The sequence below is a fragment of the Puccinia triticina genome, chromosome 11A (genome assembly GCF_026914185.1).
Source record: "Puccinia triticina chromosome 11A, complete sequence".
Lineage (NCBI taxonomy): Eukaryota > Fungi > Basidiomycota > Pucciniomycetes > Pucciniales > Pucciniaceae > Puccinia > Puccinia triticina.
This window is the reverse complement of record NC_070568.1, coordinates 5,619,858-5,640,577: the sequence shown is the minus strand read 5'-3', so window position 1 is coordinate 5,640,577 and position 20,720 is coordinate 5,619,858. Positions and strand designations below refer to the sequence as shown.

At 53.0% G+C, this 20,720-nt stretch overlaps 4 protein-coding genes across 4 annotated transcripts; 1 reads left to right on the top strand and 3 right to left on the bottom strand.

Moving 5' to 3' along the window:
• Positions 1–342: 342 nt before the first annotated feature.
• On the bottom strand, positions 343–4,519 carry PtA15_11A545 (uncharacterized protein; the record flags this gene model as incomplete). Its single annotated transcript, XM_053161464.1, has 6 exons — positions 343–352; positions 430–718; positions 793–865; positions 929–3,384; positions 3,486–4,206; positions 4,319–4,519. 6 exons carry the CDS (start codon positions 4,517–4,519, stop codon positions 343–345), a joined length of 3,750 nt encoding a protein of 1,249 aa, XP_053025408.1.
• A 1,196-nt stretch (positions 4,520–5,715) lies between these two features.
• Positions 5,716–7,782, bottom strand: PtA15_11A544 (uncharacterized protein; the record flags this gene model as incomplete). Its single annotated transcript, XM_053161463.1, has 7 exons — positions 5,716–5,743; positions 6,049–6,392; positions 6,500–6,763; positions 6,832–6,936; positions 7,009–7,080; positions 7,175–7,314; positions 7,410–7,782. The coding sequence occupies 7 exons, from the start codon at positions 7,780–7,782 to the stop codon at positions 5,716–5,718; spliced, it is 1,326 nt and encodes a 441-aa protein (XP_053025407.1).
• A 2,864-nt stretch (positions 7,783–10,646) lies between these two features.
• Positions 10,647–17,467, bottom strand: PtA15_11A543 (uncharacterized protein; the record flags this gene model as incomplete). The annotated part of the gene is made up of 17 exons (XM_053161462.1): positions 10,647–10,656; positions 10,732–11,023; positions 11,110–11,182; positions 11,254–11,467; positions 11,576–11,675; positions 11,769–12,017; positions 12,088–12,259; positions 12,326–13,582; positions 13,793–14,239; positions 14,387–14,537; positions 15,537–15,787; positions 15,871–16,044; positions 16,114–16,230; positions 16,309–16,599; positions 16,705–17,010; positions 17,093–17,167; positions 17,291–17,467. 17 exons carry the CDS (start codon positions 17,465–17,467, stop codon positions 10,647–10,649), a joined length of 4,356 nt encoding a protein of 1,451 aa, XP_053025406.1.
• A 409-nt stretch (positions 17,468–17,876) lies between these two features.
• PtA15_11A542 (uncharacterized protein) lies at positions 17,877–19,427 on the top strand (the record flags this gene model as incomplete). Its single annotated transcript, XM_053161461.1, has 6 exons — positions 17,877–18,113; positions 18,190–18,327; positions 18,392–18,827; positions 18,895–19,014; positions 19,081–19,322; positions 19,398–19,427. The coding sequence occupies 6 exons, from the start codon at positions 17,877–17,879 to the stop codon at positions 19,425–19,427; spliced, it is 1,203 nt and encodes a 400-aa protein (XP_053025405.1).
• Positions 19,428–20,720: the final 1,293 nt, after the last annotated feature.

Genomic DNA, 20,720 nt, shown 5'->3' with positions numbered 1-20,720 from the left:
CATATTTGTCTTAGTACGTTTGAAGTCGAGCCTGTTTGCCTGTTCTCGTGATTTCCATCATCTGTGGGATTTGAATTAGAACACGAAGGAAGATCAAATCAACTTCAAAATTAGAGATACACTAAAATTAACATCCGCAGCTAAGTAATAAAAATGCGTCTATGAGAAAGGTTCAAAGGTACACATCGGCCGTTATAATGAAGGGTAAGTCGTAAATTAAAAAGAGTTCTTTGCTATAGTGCAACAATTCGATACAAAAAAGGGGTGTTTGAACTACAGAAACGTCTGCCAGGATATCCTTATGAGTTATGAGTTTGAGGCGTGGGCCGGTGAGTCCCTACATCAAAAGCAACTTTTGCGAGGTTGGAAACTCAAGTCAGCTTTATCCCGTGGGACATGACGAATGAAACAAATGTAGAAGAGACCCACTTGAATTTACTCTTTTTCCCTTGACTCTTCTCCATCTCGAGCATCCTCGTTTCTAGCAGAGTCCGAGCAGCTTCTTTGGCCAGCTTCTCTTCTTCCAACTTGCTCTCGAGTTGCTGCTTTTCTGCTTGTAAGCCTTGCTTGATCTGTTCAACTTCAGCTTGTGATCGTAGCAGCTCCATCCGCAGTCTTTGGTTCACGATCGACATCTTATCCCGCTCTTGAACCAACCCATTCATCTGCAGCCTTGATTTCCTCAGATTACGCTCGGTATCGTTAAGAGCATCTTCGACTGGATTTTCAAATGTCAAACAAACAAAGTAAGTAACTAAGCATATTTTCATTCCCTTTCTTTGAAATACTGACGTTGAGCGATTGCAGATATGTTAGCTTTCAGGTTACCCTCACACTGTGCAAGTTGCTTGGTGAGCTTCGAGATCTGCAAACAGGGCTCCAAAAATTAGTCTCGCAGTAGCTTTTGAGCTCCAGAAAACTTACTTACTGCACTATCTTGATCTTCAATCTTTTTGAGCATGCGAGGATCCAAGACAGCCGTGTCGATCGTGCTCTGTTCTTCAGCACTAGCCGAAGACGAATCACTGTTACTGCAGTGATCTGGAGACTCGACCGAGCGAACGTCAGCAGGGTCTGAATGTTTGCTCGCATCGTGTGGCTGGTAAGCGCGTTTCTTCTCCTTCGTCGTAGGTATACCGAGTTTCTGTTCGTAAATCCGCTTGATTTCATTGATCTGCATAACATGAGCCTCTTCCATCATCTTCACTTGAGCTTGAAACTTGTTGGTTCGACGCTGGTCCAACTCTGACAACGCAGCGATCAAAGTATCGTCATTGTCGGCCTGGAGTGCAGAAATCTCACGCGCATGCTCAGCTTTCAGTTGTTCTAGTCGCATCTCATGTTCGGAGACCAGGTAAAGCTTTTCATTTTCAAGTTCGTAATTTCGGGACACCAGCTGATTTTTCTCCACGTGCCATGGTTGGAATTCCTCGAGATGATCCTGGGAGGCTCCATCAGAGCTCGCCGTCATTTTCCTCGTATCGGATGGCATAATGGAAGTAACTTGTGCCGCTTTTTGCGCATGTAGCTGTTCGAATTCCTGAATCCTGTTCGCAAAACGAGCTTCGGCACTGTTGAGTTTTGTGGCCATCTCTTCCCTCAACCTTTCGATTTCTTCTTTGTGCTTCTTGGTCAATTGGTCGATCTCGTGATTGAATTTGTCTCTTTCTCGAGAAGATTTTGCCTGGAACGATTTCAGCTGCGCTTTAACCAAGTTGCTCTGTTGATTGTCAGATTCTGCCCAGATGAAATCGGCTTGAGCGGTCAATTCGGCTTTCAGCGTGGCCTGCCAACGAGCTTCGAGCTGTATGAGTTGCTCCTCCTTGGCCATCAGTTTGTCATTGGTGAATGTAAAGAGTTGATTGAAATTTTCGCTGCGCTCCGTCTTCAGTTTTTCTAATTGCAACTCTTGTTCATCTTTGAGTGCTTGAATTTCGCTCTGCCTGAGTTGTTCGCCGTTTGAAGCCTGCTCTTGCAGCTTTTCGCTACTAACTTCAGGATTAATTGCTTGGGAGATCTTCAGCCTATCATGTAACCCTTCGATTTCAGAGGACATGTTCGCCATCTGGTCTGCTGAGAGTTTCGCGAGGTCTTCATTCTTACGCTCGGTAGATTTAAGCTGAGACTTCAGATTTTTAATCGTCTCCAGGAAGTCTGTTTCTTTCTTCGCCATCGATCGCATAAGCACGTTGAGACTCTTGATGTTGTCAGAGATTGCAAGTTCGTTCCGGTTAGTATTGGAAAAAGGCTTTTGAGAAAACTCAACGACGCAAGAAACGCCTGGTAAGGGGTGATTATCTTCTTTGTTTCCCTGCATATTAAAGGAGCCGGAAGGTGCCATTGACTGGCGTCCTTTGACATTGCAATTCCGAGGCATTTGAGAAACTGAGACGCGGGTATAACCATTCAAGCTGCTCTGGTCGTCATTGAATTCTGATTTGAGGGACGCCACCGATTCACTCAGGCTAGTTGCTTGGCGAACTGTTAACTCCAACTCTCGAATTTCCTCCTCGCGCTCTTTCAAAACTTCCTGCAGTTGGAGAACTTCTTTCTCCAAGCTCTCATGACTTCGTTCGGCGTTGCGAGGGGTCTGTTGTTCGTTGGGGAAATCGAGCATGAGGGGTGAAGAAGACCCTTCCACAGAATATGAATTGGCGGGGGAATTTGGAGACTTCCCATACCCTCGCAGTGCTGAGTATTGTGATAGAGATAACGACGAGGAGCGAATCAGTGGGAGATTGAGGGGTTGAAGGCTAGGAGTTCGTGAATTCGAATAAGCTCTTTTGGTAGGTCCAACGGACGTCACATTCGTGCTTTTCCTGACAGACAACGAGCGATTGGACCTTCCGTCTGAGGAGAGTTGTGCTGAATTCTCTTGGAGCCGCGACTGCTCCGAATGGTCATTCACATTGATCGTTTCGAGTATTTCCTCCTTTTGCGCCAGGTCTTCCTTAGGACTTTCAGAATAAGCTGGCCTACCTGAGCGGCGGCTGACAAGGGGCAAATTACCATTGTAAACTGGCGTTCTTCGCGTCGTGATGGGACCGGGTGAGGATGGAACCGTAGCAGAAGTTGAGCTTGGGGTGGAGTAAGAGTTCATGGTCAGATGAGCTAGAGCTGGTCTGCGAAACATTGAGGGCGATCGCTGCCTTCGCTGTGCTTCCTCATGTCGAGCTGTCACCTCATCTAGCTCTTTTAAAGTATTGAGGTACTGTGTTCTGATTTGTTCGAGTTCATCAACAGTTGTTGCGTGGCGAATCTGAAGCTCCTGGAAACTGCTGAGCAACCTGCCGTCTCCTTGATTTTCGCGCAATGATTTCAACTGTGTTGCGTTTGCATCTGGTAGCGTCTTGCCTCTCCCCGGTTCAGATTGTTCCAAAGCTTCTGTTTTTGGAGGAGAAAATCGATAGCGGACATCGGTTCACTCAAAGTAAGTAAATCATGAAAGAAAAACAACAACATTCAGAGACAGGGGTGCGCTTAACTTGCAAGGTCTCGGGGCCTTTCTTTCTCTCCTTTTCCTCCCGGGGCTTGTGATTCCCCGTCATCAAGGCGAAAACCGTTGGACATGCGCACGTCTTTTATAGCAGCCTCTGAGCTGGCGGTTTGTGAGATGCGCTCCGCCTTTCGATCAGATAGTTCCTTCCGGTTTGCGGATGGATAGAACTGGCTCCCAGCCAGGCTGATCACATTCATGCCCGTCGGTACGGCTTCTGTTTTCGCAGTCCGCTTTGTTGGCGTCGCTCCGATAGTATCCAGCTGAGCCTCAAGGGAAAGGATAAAACTTTCGTATTCTTCGGCGATCGGATCAATCGAGCTTTCCAGGGTCAATTGGATAGAATTCAGATCTGAACGTGGACCAGCCTCTGCAGAAGCAGCCTTGGAGATGTCGGAGAACGCCTTGCCGTAGACCCCTTGAAGCTGGGTGAAGTGCCGCGAGACATGCCGATACTTTGTATTGGGTAATTCGAATTTTGTGGAGAGATCTCTTTCAATTGAAGACAGACTAAGACGGGAGTTGGAAAGGTCCGTGATTGAAGTGCTGTCTCGGACGCGCGCCAATTCTGTCCGGAGCTTTCCAACCGTTGTTTCCAGATAAGCAGCTTGAGCCTGGACTTGGGGTCTATCAAATGATGCAAGCTTTTGGCTACTCCGAGCCGAATTGACATGAGCCAGGCTGCTGGGCATTCCATTATTCTCGATAGTCTTATGTGTCATGATCATGAGAATGAAATTCAAGGGTTGTCAGCGGTTAGTCTTGGCGCATGACATAAATATATAAATCAAACAATACATAGAAGTGAGAAGCAACACCAACATGACTTTGCTTCGGGGATGCCGTGGAATAAACACTCTCACTGCACGTACTGAGGACAGGGGATGACGGAGCGATTGAGCTGCCAACTATGGCGTCCGAACCAATAGCAGAGGCAGAGTAAGAGGTCACCTCGACCCCAAGAAGAAATGGTGTATTTCGGTAATGGCGATTTTCACTGGCGAGATAGTTTTCCAAATCCATTGTTCGGAGGTGAATGCGAAAGGTAAGTCAGCAAAATGATCAAGTTGTACGAAGGCGTTGTCTGTCTCCGACTGATGATTGATTGCTCGCTGGCCAGTGCCGTCACAATCTTCTGGTTTGACGGGTTCTGTGTGTCGTCGTTCTTTTTTCCTGGTACCCTCCTCCTTTCTTGGGCACTTGGAATCCACAGCTTCCCTCATCTGGAAGCAGTTCTCATCGGTCAACGGGGTGAGAGCTGGTGAGAGGTCAATGCAGCACAGAGTGAACACGTTCATGCCTCACCTCCAATGTGAACCGGCTCTGAAATTCCCACTCTAAGTCCTCATGAGAACCCTCACTTGACATAATTGGCCGAACGCATCCAAGTCCCTCCGAGGAAGACTTTTGAGCTCTCCTCAGAGGTGGGACTCGGACCTGTGTATTTACTTGGACCCGGTAACTCTCCTGTATCATTCGGGAGACTGCAGGTGTGTAATGGACCTGCGTCTGCTGGGCGAGCCGTGACCGTTGCGTCGGCAGGAGGAGGGGAGAGCCCGGATCTGGGCCTGGTGCTCGAGCTCTCGGGATGTGTGGATGTGTGGGGGCCAACCGGGCCTTCTCGACCTCGAACTTCGCCCCCTCTTCCTCATCCAATTGGGTCGCGGATCAGCTTCTTCTCCATCGTGTTGTCTGCCTGGTTTGCTCTCCAGGAGATTCTGCTCTAGATGGCTCAGGTGGGTTGTTTCAAGTTTCAACTGATTCTGTTCCAGAGCCTCAGAAATAGGGGGTATCAATGACAAATATGACCAAATCCACAAATTGACAGGTTTGAAAAAATCCACCATATTTAAAACATGTTTTCCCTTCACATACCCCATTTGGAGATCCATTGGTGATGAATCTTGTTTTTGGCTAATTGTGGATTTCTTATATTTGATACCTCCTAATTATCAGCAGGTTTCAGTTTGCAGTGTCAATGGTGTTTACCCTGACAATCAACAAGTCACAAGGCCAATTGCTTGCAAAGGTTGCAGTATATCTTCCAAGGCCTGTGTTTATTCACGGTCAATTCTATGTGGCCCTCTCTCGGGTAACATCTGTTGCGGGTCGCTGGTTAGGAATCATTGTTGAACCATGGTCACAACCAAAACCAACATTGTTCATTTGGACATCCTCAGGAAGTGTGCTGAGGAGCCCACTCCACACAGCATAAATGATTAGGTAATGTACATAACAATGACTGTCCTTTGCAGATCGTTTATTTCATGAGAACATGTGGAGATAGTTAGCAATAGTAAACTGATAGCCTGTGTCAGGCTCCAAGGGTGTGCCCTCTTGAACTCAACTTCATCTCAATCAGTCGATGATGATGAGGAGTCCTTCAGTCGTCCCAAGCCATCCCAACATCGACGAGTTCTTCCTCGATTATTCCAGGAAAGTTGCGATCACCAGGTCCGCTTGGGCCGGATTGCGTGAACTCATTCGAGGACTGATGCTGCTGTTTGTCGCCTGAAGAATGCCGGAGGTCCTGGATGAGCTTTTGAAGCAACTCCTTGTCTTGTTCGATCGCCGCCGATTTCTCCTTGATCGATTGCTCGGTTGCTTGGACCTGCTCGACGATCCTCTTCAGCATCTCATGGGTACGTTCTGGATCTTCGAGAGCCGGTTCGTCGTCGTAAAAAGTCACTGCATTGGTCGTTAGATCCATTTGGGCATCCAGCTCTCCGGAGTCGATCATCGATTGGACTAAGACGCTGGCATTGCCTCCTGTCAGATGTCCCAAGATCAAATCAACGTTCGCAATCGGAATCGATATGTAAATTGGAATCAGTTTTTTGATCGCCTTGTGAGGTAGATTTGCGAGACACAGTTTAATCAATCCCAAGTTATTGTCCTAATTTTATGAGCCAAAGGGTTAGATTTGCTAAGCAACGAAAAAGCATCAAGCAAGCTCGGGAAATCACAGTCGGGAGACCAGACAATAATCATGAGCGATCAAACCTTTTGAAAATGAGCAATATTCTTTTCGGCCACGGAGACCAGTTGGGTGTATGCATCACTGCTAGTCTCAGCATCCTCGTACAAGCTCATAAACTCCAGATAAGCTTTGTTATTGCTGGAGCTTTTGAAAGCCGGTTTCAATTGAGGATGTGTGTAGGGAGGTAGTGTGGGCGGTGAAGAGTTCGAGAGCAGTGAGACGAGTATAAGCTTCTTGTACGCGTCAATTTGAATTTGAGAAATGGCCGATCCTGGGGCAGACACTGCCTGTAAACAAAGCTCCTGTCACACAATGCCAGATAGTCTTTCAACAGAGCAAAAGAAAAACAACCGACGATCGTGAGAAGATGTATTGCTCTTGTATAATTTTTGGCCAAGGCTTGGACGGTTCCTGCGAGGTAATGGTAGACCAAATGATCATGATATCGGATCGGATATCTCTGATGAACCATGTGAGTTAATGGGATACTTGTGAAGGGAAGGATAAAGGATATTTGAGAATAGCTGGGCACCTGCTGGTCTATGTCGATTTCCAAGTTGGTGAGCTCGACTGCCCGATCGATCGAACGCGTCTTTAACGATATCTAGGCGCAGCAAAGAAGTCAAAAATGGCTGTATGACGTCGTTCTGGAAGCAAGTGGACTTGATACCGCGGCTTCAAAGTCAAGACGGGCTCACCCTGAGCAATTCATGGTGAAGAGGGGTGAGGATGTGGAGTGGACTGTAAGCTTCGATGAGCCGTCGAATAGGTTCGATAGAGCTTTCTAGTTGGCCGACGTGGGATGACCAACGGACAAGATGCTGAACAAACAGACAGACTGGTAGGGGAGATCGGTCCGAATTAGGAGTATGTTCCGAACCCCGATGATTGAGGATGAAAAGAAACGAGAGAATGGGGTTTTAAGTGGCTGACGCTCTGCATTGGATGGAGAGATTATACGGAGTTGTTTCCGATCGACGGCCGAACAAAATTGATGGGCATGTGCCAAAGTTGTGTGGGTATCGATTCTATTGTGACAGGTTTCGAAGCGACAGAGGAGGATATGGAAGTATGCGAGAGGGTCCAGGTGCGGCTGGATGATGTCGTCCAATGGGTCTGTGCCGGCTTCGAGTGGTAGACAGGACAGGATGTCTTGAGGAGTATTGGTAAGCACTTCGGCCAGGTGCTGAGGGGGAGTGGCGCGATTGGAGATGATCCAGTCGAGCAAGCTGTTCCGATCGACTGGCAACTTGTTCCTGCGCTTCTGCTTGGTGGTCGGTTCGGTGGATGCGCTGGAGGAGGCCATCGTCGAGGTCAAGTTGCAATGTTTCAGTGGCTCACTGGCTGGTGGCTGGGGGCAGACCCCAGCAGATGGATGATGGCGCGGATTACATAAGCAGGACGCAGCACCTTGCATATATCCACATCCTCTTGAATTTCTGGGATGGTTCTGCAGAAGAACACACTCCCAACCCAACCCAAGCAAAGATGCATCTCCAATACACCTTCGACCCAGACGGAAACCGGTATGTGTGCTCACTCACGCGCAAAGTAAAAACAGCAGTACGACGAGATAGTCCTGGCTCACGAACCGTTTTCTATATAGGATCTACACCCTCAAGAAAACCACTGCCGAAGGGAAAGTCACCAAATCGGCCCATCCAGGTAAGAGAAGTCAAAGGCAGGATCGCACCCTATGTCGGAAACCAAAATAGCTTAGAAAACTTCCACTCCCGCATTCTGATCCCCACCAGCTCGATTTTCTCCTGACGACAAGTAAGTACTCCGCTTGCCGCCGTCGTCTGGCATCTAAAGGAAATTCTGGACACTGACACATCCTCCTCCCCTCAAAAAACCCCGGTCTAACACACAAACCACAGATTCTCTCGCCATCGAGTAACAATCAAAAAACGATTCGGGGTTCTGCCCACCCAGCTACCCTCCAAGCCCATGTAACCAGTCTCCCATAGCGTCCATCCATCCAACAATCCAAATGCTCCTCCTTGCCCTTTTAATTTCTGTTTATCCCCCGAAAAAGACAAATCAAGGGTCACTTAATGTCCGACCTCTGCAAGCGGGGAGATCTACAAAGAAGTCTCACTGGGAGGCTCTGTTAAGCTTGCTCCTTCCCATGAACACAGATTTTGGCTCCTCATATCAACAGTGGGTAGCCACTTTACGGTTATTGGTAAAGTAATGTTATTGGAGTGATTTTTGGTCCCTCTACACTAGCCAGACTGGTAACCACGGTGGAATAGTGCAGAGCAGCATTTATCAAGCAAAATACTGAGCAATAAAAGGCCATTTTAGGGCAAATTTGGCCCTTCATTTCTTGTTGAGGGCTTAAAAAACAACCTAAAATACCCTTGAAAATAGCCAACACCAGCCATTTTTGGTTGATACAGCCAAAAACATATTGTAATCTATTGTAAAGTATGAAAATTTGATCTTTTTTGTGAAAATTAACAGTTTTTCCTTGACAATAACAGCCAGTGTGTTGCGGAAATTGGCCCATATGTTGTAACGCAATGCATTGGCCCACTGTTGCCGCTAGATAGCTCTTGGTCCATGGCCTGGAGAGCGGTTAGAAAAAGGTCTCTTTTTGAGATGCAGGCCAGATGATGTAAGCAAGAATGTAATATCCAATTGCCTTTCAATAGATTAGAACATGTTTTTGATACAAAGTCACCTTGTGGAAATATCTGTTTGATGTGTAAATAGACCTTGTCACATTCCCCTTTCATGCATACATATCCCATTCATGGGTGCATATCCTCTTTATGATATTCTTTTATGCAATCCCTGATTTTTGGTGTGAGAGCCCCATGTACAGTTTGAGTCTTTTGTGGGTGGCCAACTTTGTGCCCCCAAAGACTCCATTTCTCAAAGGAAATGGCTCCTTCCCCCATATCAGTAGAAAGGGGCTCTTCCCCTCTTCAAAATGGCGGCAGTCACAGCCAGCAATGGTGGGCCGTTACAGCTACCTGCTGACTTGAAGTATTGTAACATATCAAAAAATAAGTTACAATATAGCAAATATGGCTATTGATTTTGCCAACAAAAGTGAACTATAAACTTGAGGGCTTAAAAAACAACCTAAAATACCCTTGAAAATAGCCGATACCGGCCATTTTTGGTTGATACAGCCAAAAACATATTGTAATCCATTGTAAAGTATGAAAATTTGATCTTTTATGTGAAAATTAACAGTTTTTCCTTGAAAATAAAGGCCAATGTGTTGCGGAAATTGGCCCATATATTGTAACGCATTGCATTGGCCCACCGTTGCCGCCAGATAGCTCTTGGTCCATGGCCTGGAGAGCGGTTAGAAAAAGGTCTCTTTTTGAGATGCAGGCCAGATGATGTAAGCAAGGATGCAATATTCAATTGCCTTTCAATAGATTGGAACATGTTTTTGATACAAAGCCATATGCACATGTTAGACTGGAATAATTAGCCGGTAAAACAAATCCTACTCCTGCTGTTTTTGGAATTTTTGGAATATTTCTTGGGAGGATAAAGATCCTCATCCAGCGCACCCCGAGCGCAATTTTCTTTTGGAAAGGTACATAACTCACGGCGACATTCGGACTAGATTTCACAAAGAAAGAGCAGCCCAGAAGCCTGGCCGTGCCACGCGGGCAAGGGTGTCTTCCCTCTCGCGCACGTCGTGCGTTCGAGGCGCCGGAGAGGCTGCCCACGCACGAGGTTTTTGCAGGCAACCTCTCTGTGGGAGAGCGAGCCTGGTGCGTGTCTAGCCGGGAGGCATAGGCTCGGAGTGGACACCGATAAGGCTCGGAGGTCGCCCTGCTCCCCCCCGGAGGCAACGAGCCACGCAGGTGCACGTGTGGCCGCAATGTGGCCGCAAGAGCGGTCGGGCGTCGGGCCAGACACAATAAGAATATATATTACAAGCATATCACAGGACGACCGGGCAGACAACCACACACACATACACACACACTGAAGAAGAGGGCCGCCCGATCAAGCGGCGGCCGCGGCCGAAAGAGGAGGAGGACACGTGGGAGAGAGAGAGAGAGAGAAGAGACAGACTGGCACGGGCGAAGAGAAGGTGGAGGCAAGAGATAAGTATGTGCGGCCCGGACAAGCAGCGGGAAATATGTTCGCGGCCTCGCGCGATATGGACGTGTGTATGCAAGCACGCGCGCATCAAAAGCAGCTACAGCGCACGAAAAAGCCGGCAGGCGTAAGCGGTCCGAATCCAGAAAAGGGGGCGGTGGGGGAAGTGACGTACTTGAACTTGCTCTTGCGGGTCATCCGGGAGGTCTGCATCTCCTCCATGCGGGCCTCGAGCTGCTTCTTGGCGTTCTCCTTGGCCCGGCGCTCCTCGCCGAGCTGGTTCTCGAACAGGGCCTTCTCGGCCTGGACGTTCGTGCGCACGTGCTCGACCTCCGCCGTCGCCGCCGCCAGCTCCTTCCGCAACGACTCGTTCTGCGTCGCGATCTTGTCCCGCTCTTTCGCCAGCTCGTTCATCTGGAGCCGCGATTTTCGCAGGTTGCGCTCCGTCTCGTTCAGCGCTGATTCCACTGTATACATCAACACCCGTCGCAAAAATCAGCACACACACACGCGGGGTCCGCCGGCTTGCGGACGGGGCAGCGGGGAGGCTTACGGTTGGTGACCAGGTCGATGTTTGCCTTGAGATCCATCTCGCATTGCGAGAGCTGTTTGGACAGCTTGGCGATCTACACAACCGTGCGGGAAGAAGATGAGCACTTAAATCCGAGAGCACGACGGAGGGGAGGGGGCCACCCACCGCGCTCTCCTGTTCCTCGACCTTCTTGAGCACCCGAGGATCGACGGTGGCCGCGTCGACGAGACAGCTAGTAGCGACGGAGGTCGAGGGCGACTCTCTACCGGAGAAGCTGTTGCTCTGGTTAGTGTGGCTGAGCTGGGAGGAGGAGTTGCTAGTCCGGGCGGGTCGGCGGATCGTCCCGTTGGACGAGTTGCCGCTCAGGCCCGGTAGTCCGCTGGGGCCAGGTGCGGCGGCGGATGAGGAGGCGGAGGAGGATGTCGGGGGCGGCGGGGGCGGGATGCTGGGCGGAGGGGTCGGCGGGGGCGGCTTCCCGCTCGGCAACAGGTGCGTCCGCAGCCCCGGCAACGAGGGTGAGTCGGCACCCATGCCCTGGCCGGAGCGGCCGTTGAGGTACGAGCCGTCATGCGACGGCCGGCTCCCGCCTCCACTGGCCATCTGCTGCTGCTGCTGCTGCTGCTGTTGCGCCAGAAGCTCGTCGCGCTCCTGCCGCGTCCGGTCCAGCTCGGCCTGCATACTCGCCAGCTCCTTCATCATCGTCTGAGGAGGAGGCTGCTCGCTCGTCGGCGTCCGCTTCATCTCCTCCAGCTGCTTCAGCAACGACTCCCGCTCCGCTTGCGACTCTAACAGCGCCTTGTCCAGCGTCGACAGCGTGTCCAACGCCTCCTGCAACTCGACTTCCGCCTCGCTCTGTGCTGCCTCCCCCCGGCTCGTGGCGTCCTGGCTCTCAGCCGCCTTATGTTTCTGGACCTCTTCTTTCAAATAATCTGCATGAGATATATATACTTAATCAGCACCAAAAGTGGGATAAACGATCAAAGCTTCTTGTTCACTCACCTAGCTCGTCAGTGAGGAGGTCGATCTTGCGCTGGTTAGCCTGCCGCTCTTCGCGCAAGTCGGCCGACAAGCTCGACATGAGGAACTTCTCCTCGAGCGCGGTGAGGTCAGTCTGATGCTGCAACTTGAGCATCTCGATCTTCTCCTCATAGCTGCTCTGCATCTTGCCCAACTACGCACAGAAAGATCAGAGTACTGTCATTCGAGAGACTGTAGTTATGTGTGTGAATGGACTTACGTCTGCCGGCCGAGCCGTGACCGTCGCGTCGCCATCCGTCGCAGGAGGAGTGTCTCCGGAAGATTCGTGGCTGAGGGCCCGGATCTGGGCCTGGTGCTCGAGCTTGATCTCGGCGATCTCGGCCTGATGTTTGTCCTGCAACGCGGCGAGATTGCTTTCGAACTTGCGGGTCCTACGGAGATCGAGTTCGGTGAGGGAGGCGACGAGGATCTCTTCGTGCTCGGCCTTGAGCTCCGCGACCTGAGCCTCGTGTCTCCCCTCCATCATCTTGATCTCCTCGGCATGTGCGGCGCCCAACCGGGCCTTCTCCGTCTCGAACTTGGCTCGCTCTTCCTCCACTTGAGTGCCCATCGAGCTCCGCAATTCGTCCAGTTCCTCGTGATGGTCCCGGATCAGCTTCTCCATCGTGTTGTTCCCCTGGTTGGCTCTCGAGGAGAGCGTCGTCGTCAGCCGGGTCACCTCGCTCGCATGGGCCTGCTTGAGCTCCTGCAGCTGGGCCTCGAACTTCGTCTCGGCCCGCTTCATCGTCTCCCCGAGTTCGTCCTGGAGAGTCTCGAATGCCTGGGCATGCTGGTCCAACAACTGGTGGGTCTCCGTGTCGAACCGGCTGGATTGCTCCTGCAAGGCTTCCTCCTCCGCCTGGCTCCGACTCGCCACGAGCGTCTTCCGCTCCTCCTCGAACTCGGCCCGGATCTTCTCCGCCTGCGACTCCAGCGCCGCCTGGGATTGCTCCTCCAGTCGTCGCAGTTCGTCCTGCTTGGCCGCCAGCTTCTCCTCGCTCGACGCAATCAAGCGGTTCAGATTCTCGCGTTGCTCCAGCTTGAGCTGCTCGACCTCCGAGTCGTGTCCAGCCTTCAAAGCTTCGATTTCAGACTGTTTGGCTTCCAATAGTTTGGCTTCGAGATCCAAGAGGTGTCGTTTGGACTCGGCTTTCAGGCCCTCGGACTCCTCCTCCTTGAGTTTCAACAGCTCTTCCAACTTCGACAGCCGAATGCCGACCTCCGGATCGGGGGTCGGAGGATTGGACAGCTTCAGCCGCAAGGACTCGATCTCCGACGACATGTTGACGACCTGATCTCGGGAGAGTTTGACAAGGTCGTCGTGCTGGCGCTTGGTGCTTTGGAGCTTATCTTTCAGGTTTTCGATCAGCTCCAAGTGGGCCGACTCCTTCTGAGCCATGGAGCGCATCAGATTATCCAAGAGCTTGATGTTCTGGGAGTCTTTGACGACGCTCGCATCCCCATCATTCAACAAGATCTGTGATTGGATGGCTGCAAGAACTTTATCAGGATGAGGACTGTCCTGGTCGCTCGAGTCTTCAGTCAGGTCAGCCTTCTGGTCGCCCTCATCGGTGGGCAATAAGGGCGGATCGACCGACCGGCTGCGGCTCCGGACCTGACGAATCGAGCATTCCAAGCCCCGGATCTCCTCCTCGCGCTCCTTCAACACGTCCTGCAACTTGATGACCTCCTTCTGCAAGCTCTCGTAGCTTCTCTCTCCGCCATGGGGCGTGAGCTGGTCGCCGCTAGGGGCGCCGGCAGGGTTGGGCAATCGGGCGCCGGACTCGGAGCGCGAGTCGGATGAGGCCCTCATCATACTTCCGCGGGTGGAGACGGGGAGGCCTGACGAGTCGTGCGATAGAGACATGGAGCGGCCGTGTGGCATGAGGGATCCGGAGTTCAGAGAGATCCGATGGCTCTGTCGTTGAGACGTGCCGATCGAGATCCGATGCGAGCTGGGGTCACGCTCCGCGGGCTCCTGTGCGCCGCCGTCGGCTAGTTCCTCGAGCGAGTCGCCCTCCGTCGCGCGGATGCTCTTGCCCTCCATGTACTTGGACGAAGTGCGTCCAGAAGTGACAGGTGTGCCGAAGCCGCGGACAGGCAGGATGCCGTGGTTGGAGAACGAGGTGGAGCTCTGTTGGGCGGGGGGCCAGGAGGGCGATTGGAGGATGGGCGAGGGGGTGGGGGAGCCGTAGTTGGATCCCGAGTTCCGGAGGTGGCTCGTTGTCGAGTTGATCGAGCGTCTTGGCAGCCAGGAGGAGGAGGAGGAGGATTGGACGACACGCGAGTCCTCGAGTTGGGCCGTCAAGTCTTCGAGCTCCTTGACCGAGTTATTGTACTTGGCCCGCACCTGGTCGAGTTCGCTTGCAGTGGCCTCGTAACGCTCCTGCAGCTCGTGGAACTCGGTCATCAATTCGCGATCTGCTCGGTCACTTGTGGACGCGGCAGTCAGGTCTGCAGTGGCAGCCGGGGTGGCAGGAGGCGTGAAGCTGATGGTGTTGGTGTTGTTGTTGTTGTTGTTGTGTACTGTTCCGACCGAGAGATGGGTGCTTCTGATGCTTCGGGCGTCGCCCTGGTCGGTGGTCACCGAGGGAGAGCGCTTGGCGGTGGCGGATGACTCCAAGGCTTTGAGCCGGCCACGGAGCTCGTTGTTGGTACGTGTATTTTCCTCGCTCGTGGCTTCGAGCTTCTGCCTTTCACTCTCGATCTCATTCTTCTCGTTCTCGAGTTGAGTGAGGACGGCTTGAAGCTTTTCCAGTTTGGCTTCTCGTTCGGACAGCTGTTCAGTCAGGTGCTGTTGCTGCTCCCACAGATCGGCATTATTCCCCGAGAGTTGGGAGCTAAGGGCTTCGTACTTGGCCAACAGTGCATCGTACCGTTCGTCGCGGTCTTGCACGGAGGCTTCGAGGGAGTTGATCTGTATGGTGAGGTCTTCGGAGCCGGTTTTGGACAGTTTGGCCTCGAGGTCTTTGATGTAAGCCTCCGACTCGGCGTCCTGTTCCTTGATCTTCGCCAGCTCTTTCTTCAACTCGGCCACCGTTCCGTTCGCCGACTCCTCGTTCTCGCTGAGGGTCTTGAGCTTGAGCTCGAGGTCTTTGATGTACGACTCGTTCTCCGATTCTCGCTCGGACAGACGGTTCAGACGCGCCTTGAGCTCGGCCACGTAGTTGGTCTGGTTCTCGTTCAAGGCCTGTTCGTTGGCGAGCTGGATCTCGAGCTCCTTCATCGAATGCTCCGAATGGACTAGGGCCGCCTTGGTCAGCGCGAGCTGGGACTCGAGCGCGGTGATCGACTTCTCGTACTCCTCGACGATCGGCTGGATCATCTCGTCAAAGGCGCTCTGGGAGATCGCCTGGGGGACGCCCGAGGAGCGCGAGGCCAGCTTGAGGTGGTTTTGGGCCTGGGCCAGATCCGACAGGGTCTTGGCGTACTTGGCTTGCAGCTCGGTGAAGTAGCCCTTCAGGTCGAGGTACTTCGGACTCAGCTCGTCCTGTACCGAGTCTTCTTCGTTGATCGACGAGAGCGTTCGGTTGAAGTCGGGAGGCGAGGTGCTGGTCTTGAGGATCGCCAGCTCCTTGCGCAACTTGATGATGGTCGACTGCAGGTACTCGACGTCTTCCCAGCCGACTTCCTGGGCATTGACCTGTGCCCGATTCTTGATATTCCGAGCCCGGTTGGCATACTTGAGTGTGTTTAATGTCTCGCCCAGCTATGATACACAAGATCAGTCAGTATATTCGCGGACATGAGCCTACAGTAGCTTACGTTGTGTTCACTGGGCGACACACAGGCGACCATCAGCGTCTGGGCGTTCCCGCCCAAGCTGTCCTGTAAGAGTCGGGTCAGTTTGCTGTCTCGGTAGGGGATGTGAGTGGCTGTCTTTGATTTGCTGGGGTCGCCGAGGGCCGAGATGACGTTTCCGAGTGCGTGTAAGCCGGCCTAAAAAAAAGATCAGTCGGGTGGTGAGCAAGAATGTATGTGTGTGCTTCAGGGCAAAGGGAGATTGACATTGATGGAGATGCCCTCTTTGACCCGTTCGGCGACGGCAGCCGTCCGCTTGAGGCGTTCGCTGCCGGCAAGATCGACGAAATGGAACTTGCTCGAGGTGGTTGTCCATTCGCCCTCCTGTGTGGGGGGGATCTTGGAGGCCCGCTTGCTGATGCTGCTGCTGTTGCTGTTGCTGTTGCTGCTGTTTGTGAGTGCTGTTGTGGGTTTGCTCTGGGTGAGGTTGAGGCTGAAGATGGCGTGTGAGCGGGATGACTGTGCGTTCATCTCGGTGGAGTTGGTCTGGCGGACTTGGCTGCCCTGTTCGAGCAGCTCGAGTGCCTCGGCCGCCCGGGAGACCTTGACTTCCTTGAGCCCGGACCAGATGATGTTCCCGTCCTTGTCCTCTCTGATCGTCACTTGGGGGAGTGCACTAGCGCCGCCGGGGGGTGCTGAGGCGCAGGCGATGAGGTCGATGAGGTCTTCGTTGTAGATCTCGACGTAGGAGGTCTTGATGGTGATTGTTTTGTTGTTATTGTTGTTGTTGTTGTTGTTGTTGGACTGCTGTTGCTGTTGCTGTTGCTGTTGCTGGATGTTGTTGAAGATGGTGTGGACGGCGCGTGGGATGATTCCGGTGCGGTTGGAGTTGAGCAGCTGTTGGTCGTTGTGCTGGTGGTTGAGTTCGTCGGTGAATCGGTCGGTGCCCATGGTGTATGATTTGCCTGAGGAGGTCTGTCCGTAGGCAAAGACGGTGACGTTGTATCCTTCGAGGAAGCGGTGGATGAGGCCTTCGACGGCTGACCATACCTGCTGCTGGCCCTCCTCGGGGGAGAAGACGCGGTCGAAGGTAAATTTCTGGGTTGATTTGGCTGGGGCTGCGGTGGATGGGGGGGATTCGACGGCGATGGTGGTGGCGTTGATCTGTTGATGATGGATGTCAGTTTGGTTGTGTGTGTGTTTGGTTGTGTGTGTGTTTGGTTGTTTGATTGCTAGTCTACTCAACTGGGGTGATGACTGTGCGTTGGAATCTGGAGGGTACGTTGATGTCGTATGAGGATGGTCTGATTCTGAGGATGACCTGGACGCTGCTGCTGCTGCTGCTGTCTGGGTGGGTGTTCTGTTGCTGCTGTTGTTGGGGTGGGGATGGTGTTTGGAGATGGAGGGAGTGTCTGGGGGTTGTTGCGCGTGGCTGCTGGAGGACTGGGGTTGTGCTTCTGGTGGGCTGCTGTTGGGGCGTGAGTCTTCCGCTGGGCGTCAGTCGTCCTGAGAGGCGTGGGTTGGGGATCCCTGATGGCTGGGCCATCGTCGGAGGAGGAGGTCGTGGTGGTCGAGTGGTTGGTTCTGGGCAGGAGGGGAGAGCCGACTGCCCGGCGGACATCGCCCGAGACTCTCCCACGCAAAAGCCCCATTATGAGCACATCCCCCACCCAAAGCCCCCCCCCAGTCACAATAGCCAGCCCATCCCCACACACATCACCATCCATCATGAACACTCACCACTGCAGCCCCTCAACGGAGCAGTTTCGCATACATACATCCAAGGAACCGGCCAAGTGGATGTGCACCATGTAGTGCTGCGGCGTGGCGAGATCCGTCAGACCGGGCGCAGCAGGGCGATCCGGCCCGCCGCGCACGGCCGAGTGCTGCGGGTATGCATGGCGCGGATATGCAAAAGAGCAGCGCGGGGAAAAACTTTGCTGCCCCCACCATCCTCCTCCACGCCCGATCACGAGCCAGCTGACTGCATCACGACACGCCCGAACGACCAACAGCAAACCGAACTAACCATGTCCTTCAGACAGATCCTGCCCACCGTCCCCCGCGCACTCCGCTCCTCCGCCGCCAGACTCTCCCCCAAGCAGGCCTACTCCATCCTCACCGCCCGGCCAGCCCCCTCCCCCCGCCCTGCCCCCTTCAACCATACCCAGACCAGGGGCCTCAAGACCCTCGACTTCGCCGGCCACAAGGAGGTCGTCTACGAGCGTGCCGACTGGCCCGCCGCCAAGCTCCAAGAGTATTTCAAGGTCAACATCTCATCCCACATGCATCTCAACCTAGATATTCAAGAATCGGCCATTTTTTTTTCATTTTATTTCCTAGAACGACACTCTTGCCATCATCGGATACGGCTCTCAAGGACACGGCCAAGGCCTCAACGCCCGCGATAACGGCCTCAATGTGATCATTGGTGTCAGAGAAGGTGGGGCCAGCTGGAAGGCTGCCGAAGCCGACGGATGGGTAAGCCACTCCACCCAACACCCACTCACCCCGCCAACCGACCAACTTGGCTTGCTCCACCCAGGTTCCCGGCAAGACTCTGCTTCCGATCAACCAGGCCCTCGAGAAAGGCACGATCATCATGAACCTCCTCTCGGATGCCGCCCAATCCCAGACATGGGAGTCCATCAAGCCCTTCCTCACCAAGGGCAAGACCCTCTACTTCTCCCACGGATTCTCCGTCGTCTACAAGAACGACACCGGCGTCGTGCCCCCCAAGGACATCGACGTCATCCTCTGTGCCCCCAAGGGCAGCGGAAGGACCGTCCGAACCCTCTTCCAGGAGGGCCGCGGCATCAACGGTAGCGTCGCCGTATGGCAAGACGTCACCGGTAAGGCCAAGGAAAAAGCCGTCGCCCTCGGCGTCGCCGTCGGCACCGGCTACTTGTACGAGACCACCTTCGAAAAGGAGGTCTACTCCGACCTCTACGGAGAGCGTGGGGTCTTGATGGGTGGAATCCGTAGGTCACCCCACTCTTTCCTTTAGATCAGTACAGCCGCTCACCTCGCCCCATCCCTGCTTTCCAGAGGGTATGTTCCTCGCCCAGTACAAGGTATTGCGAGAAAACGGTCACAGTCCCTCGGAAGCCTTCAACGAGACCGTCGAGGAGGCCACTCAATCCCTCTTCCCTCTCATTGGCGCCCACGGTAAATACAGCCCTGCGCTCGTCCGCCGCCATCTGATCTGACCTCTCGCGCTGTTCCTTGAAAAAGGTATGGACTACATGTATGCCGCCTGCTCGACGACCGCCCGTCGGGGAGCGTTGGACTGGGCGCCCAAGTTCGAGGCGGCCAACAAGCCGATCTTCGAGGCGCTCTACAAGTCGGTCAAGAACGGCGACGAGACCCGACGCTCGCTCGAGTTCAACGGCCGCAAGACTTACTCGGAGGACCTCGCGAAGGAGCTCGCTGAGATCGACGCCCAGGAGATCTGGAGAGCCGGGAAAACCGTCCGAGTAGGTCGCCCATTTCTGCGGGGAGAAACCTTCCTTGGCTCGACAGCTCATCTATTCTCTCTCTCTCTCTCACAGGCCCTTCGTCCGGATACCAAGAAAAACTAAGCACTCAAGATTCCCTGATCTTCCCATGCGCAGCCTTGGATTTGGTTTCTCGTCATAGACACTCTCAGGCTTAGACTTTATTGAGGCTCCTTTGTTGACGGGAATAGAGAGCGCTCCCACCACCCCAAGCCCTGTCCCACCAAGCATTCCTCCTTCGTAACCTGCCTTCTGTGCCCCCCGTCTGTGCTGCCCACGCTGGCAATCCGCAAAATCACCTGCCTTGCAATCATAATACCATACCGTTTCGCGCCCAGCATTCCAGCATCTCTCATTTCAATCTCTGGGAAATGGTCGCCCAATTTCCTTGTATGACTGTGTGTTTTTTCCCCAACTTCTGGGGATTTTCTTGGGCACATCAGGGCCCCTTCCTTCAAGATCGGCCCAACTGGCAAGCACAGGATATTTCAAGGTTACTTGAGCCCAAGAAGGGGGCCCTTTTCTTGCTTTTTTCCCCCCCGATTCCTCACTGCTCCAAAGTGATTGCCAAGATATGCACTGCCAGGCCCACCGTAAGAAAACCCTGGCCAGCTTTGGAGATGCAGGATCTCGAAGGAAGCTTGGGGTGGGTTTTTTCAACCAAGCGTTGATCAGTGGTGGGCAGTTCTGCCCGCAACATAACTTTTGCCCAGCTCCGGTGCTATAACTTTTGCCCAGCTCCGGTGCTGCCCAGTTACCAATGTCTGGGGACTGGGTTGGGGTGTCCATTTTGAATCCATGGATAACGCAGTATTAGTTATGATCCCATCTGCTGCCACTAGGAGGCTTGGGTAGCCGTGAGGGGATTCTAGGCCCAGGGGCCATGTATTTACTTTTTTGGTGAACCGGCATGTGAATGTAGATATGATCTGCCTCACGTGTCCGCCTCGGATAGCCCGAGAGTTCTGGCTTGCACAACTTGACGCTCGACCACAAAACAAGACGGCTATTCAAGTTCCTCTCCCATCATCCCCAACATCCACTCCCGTCTCTACCCTCCCGGCCTGCCCAACCCAATGTGGTATCCTTTATGGCTACCCATCTAGCCCATTTCAAAATTTTCTTTTTTCTCATATGTATGTACACTCACAAGTCAACCAATATGGCGGCACCGCAGGATCCTCCGGCCAACACTACACAGGACATCTTACACCCCTCTGGATCAGAGGATACAACCCCTTCAAGACACCATCAGTCAGTTACATACACACAAACACCATACTCAGGTCATGTAATCTGTTACATAAACCACACTTACCCAGGACCATGTAATCCATTACATGGACCACTCTGACAGCTTGTCTGCCCTTTACATAT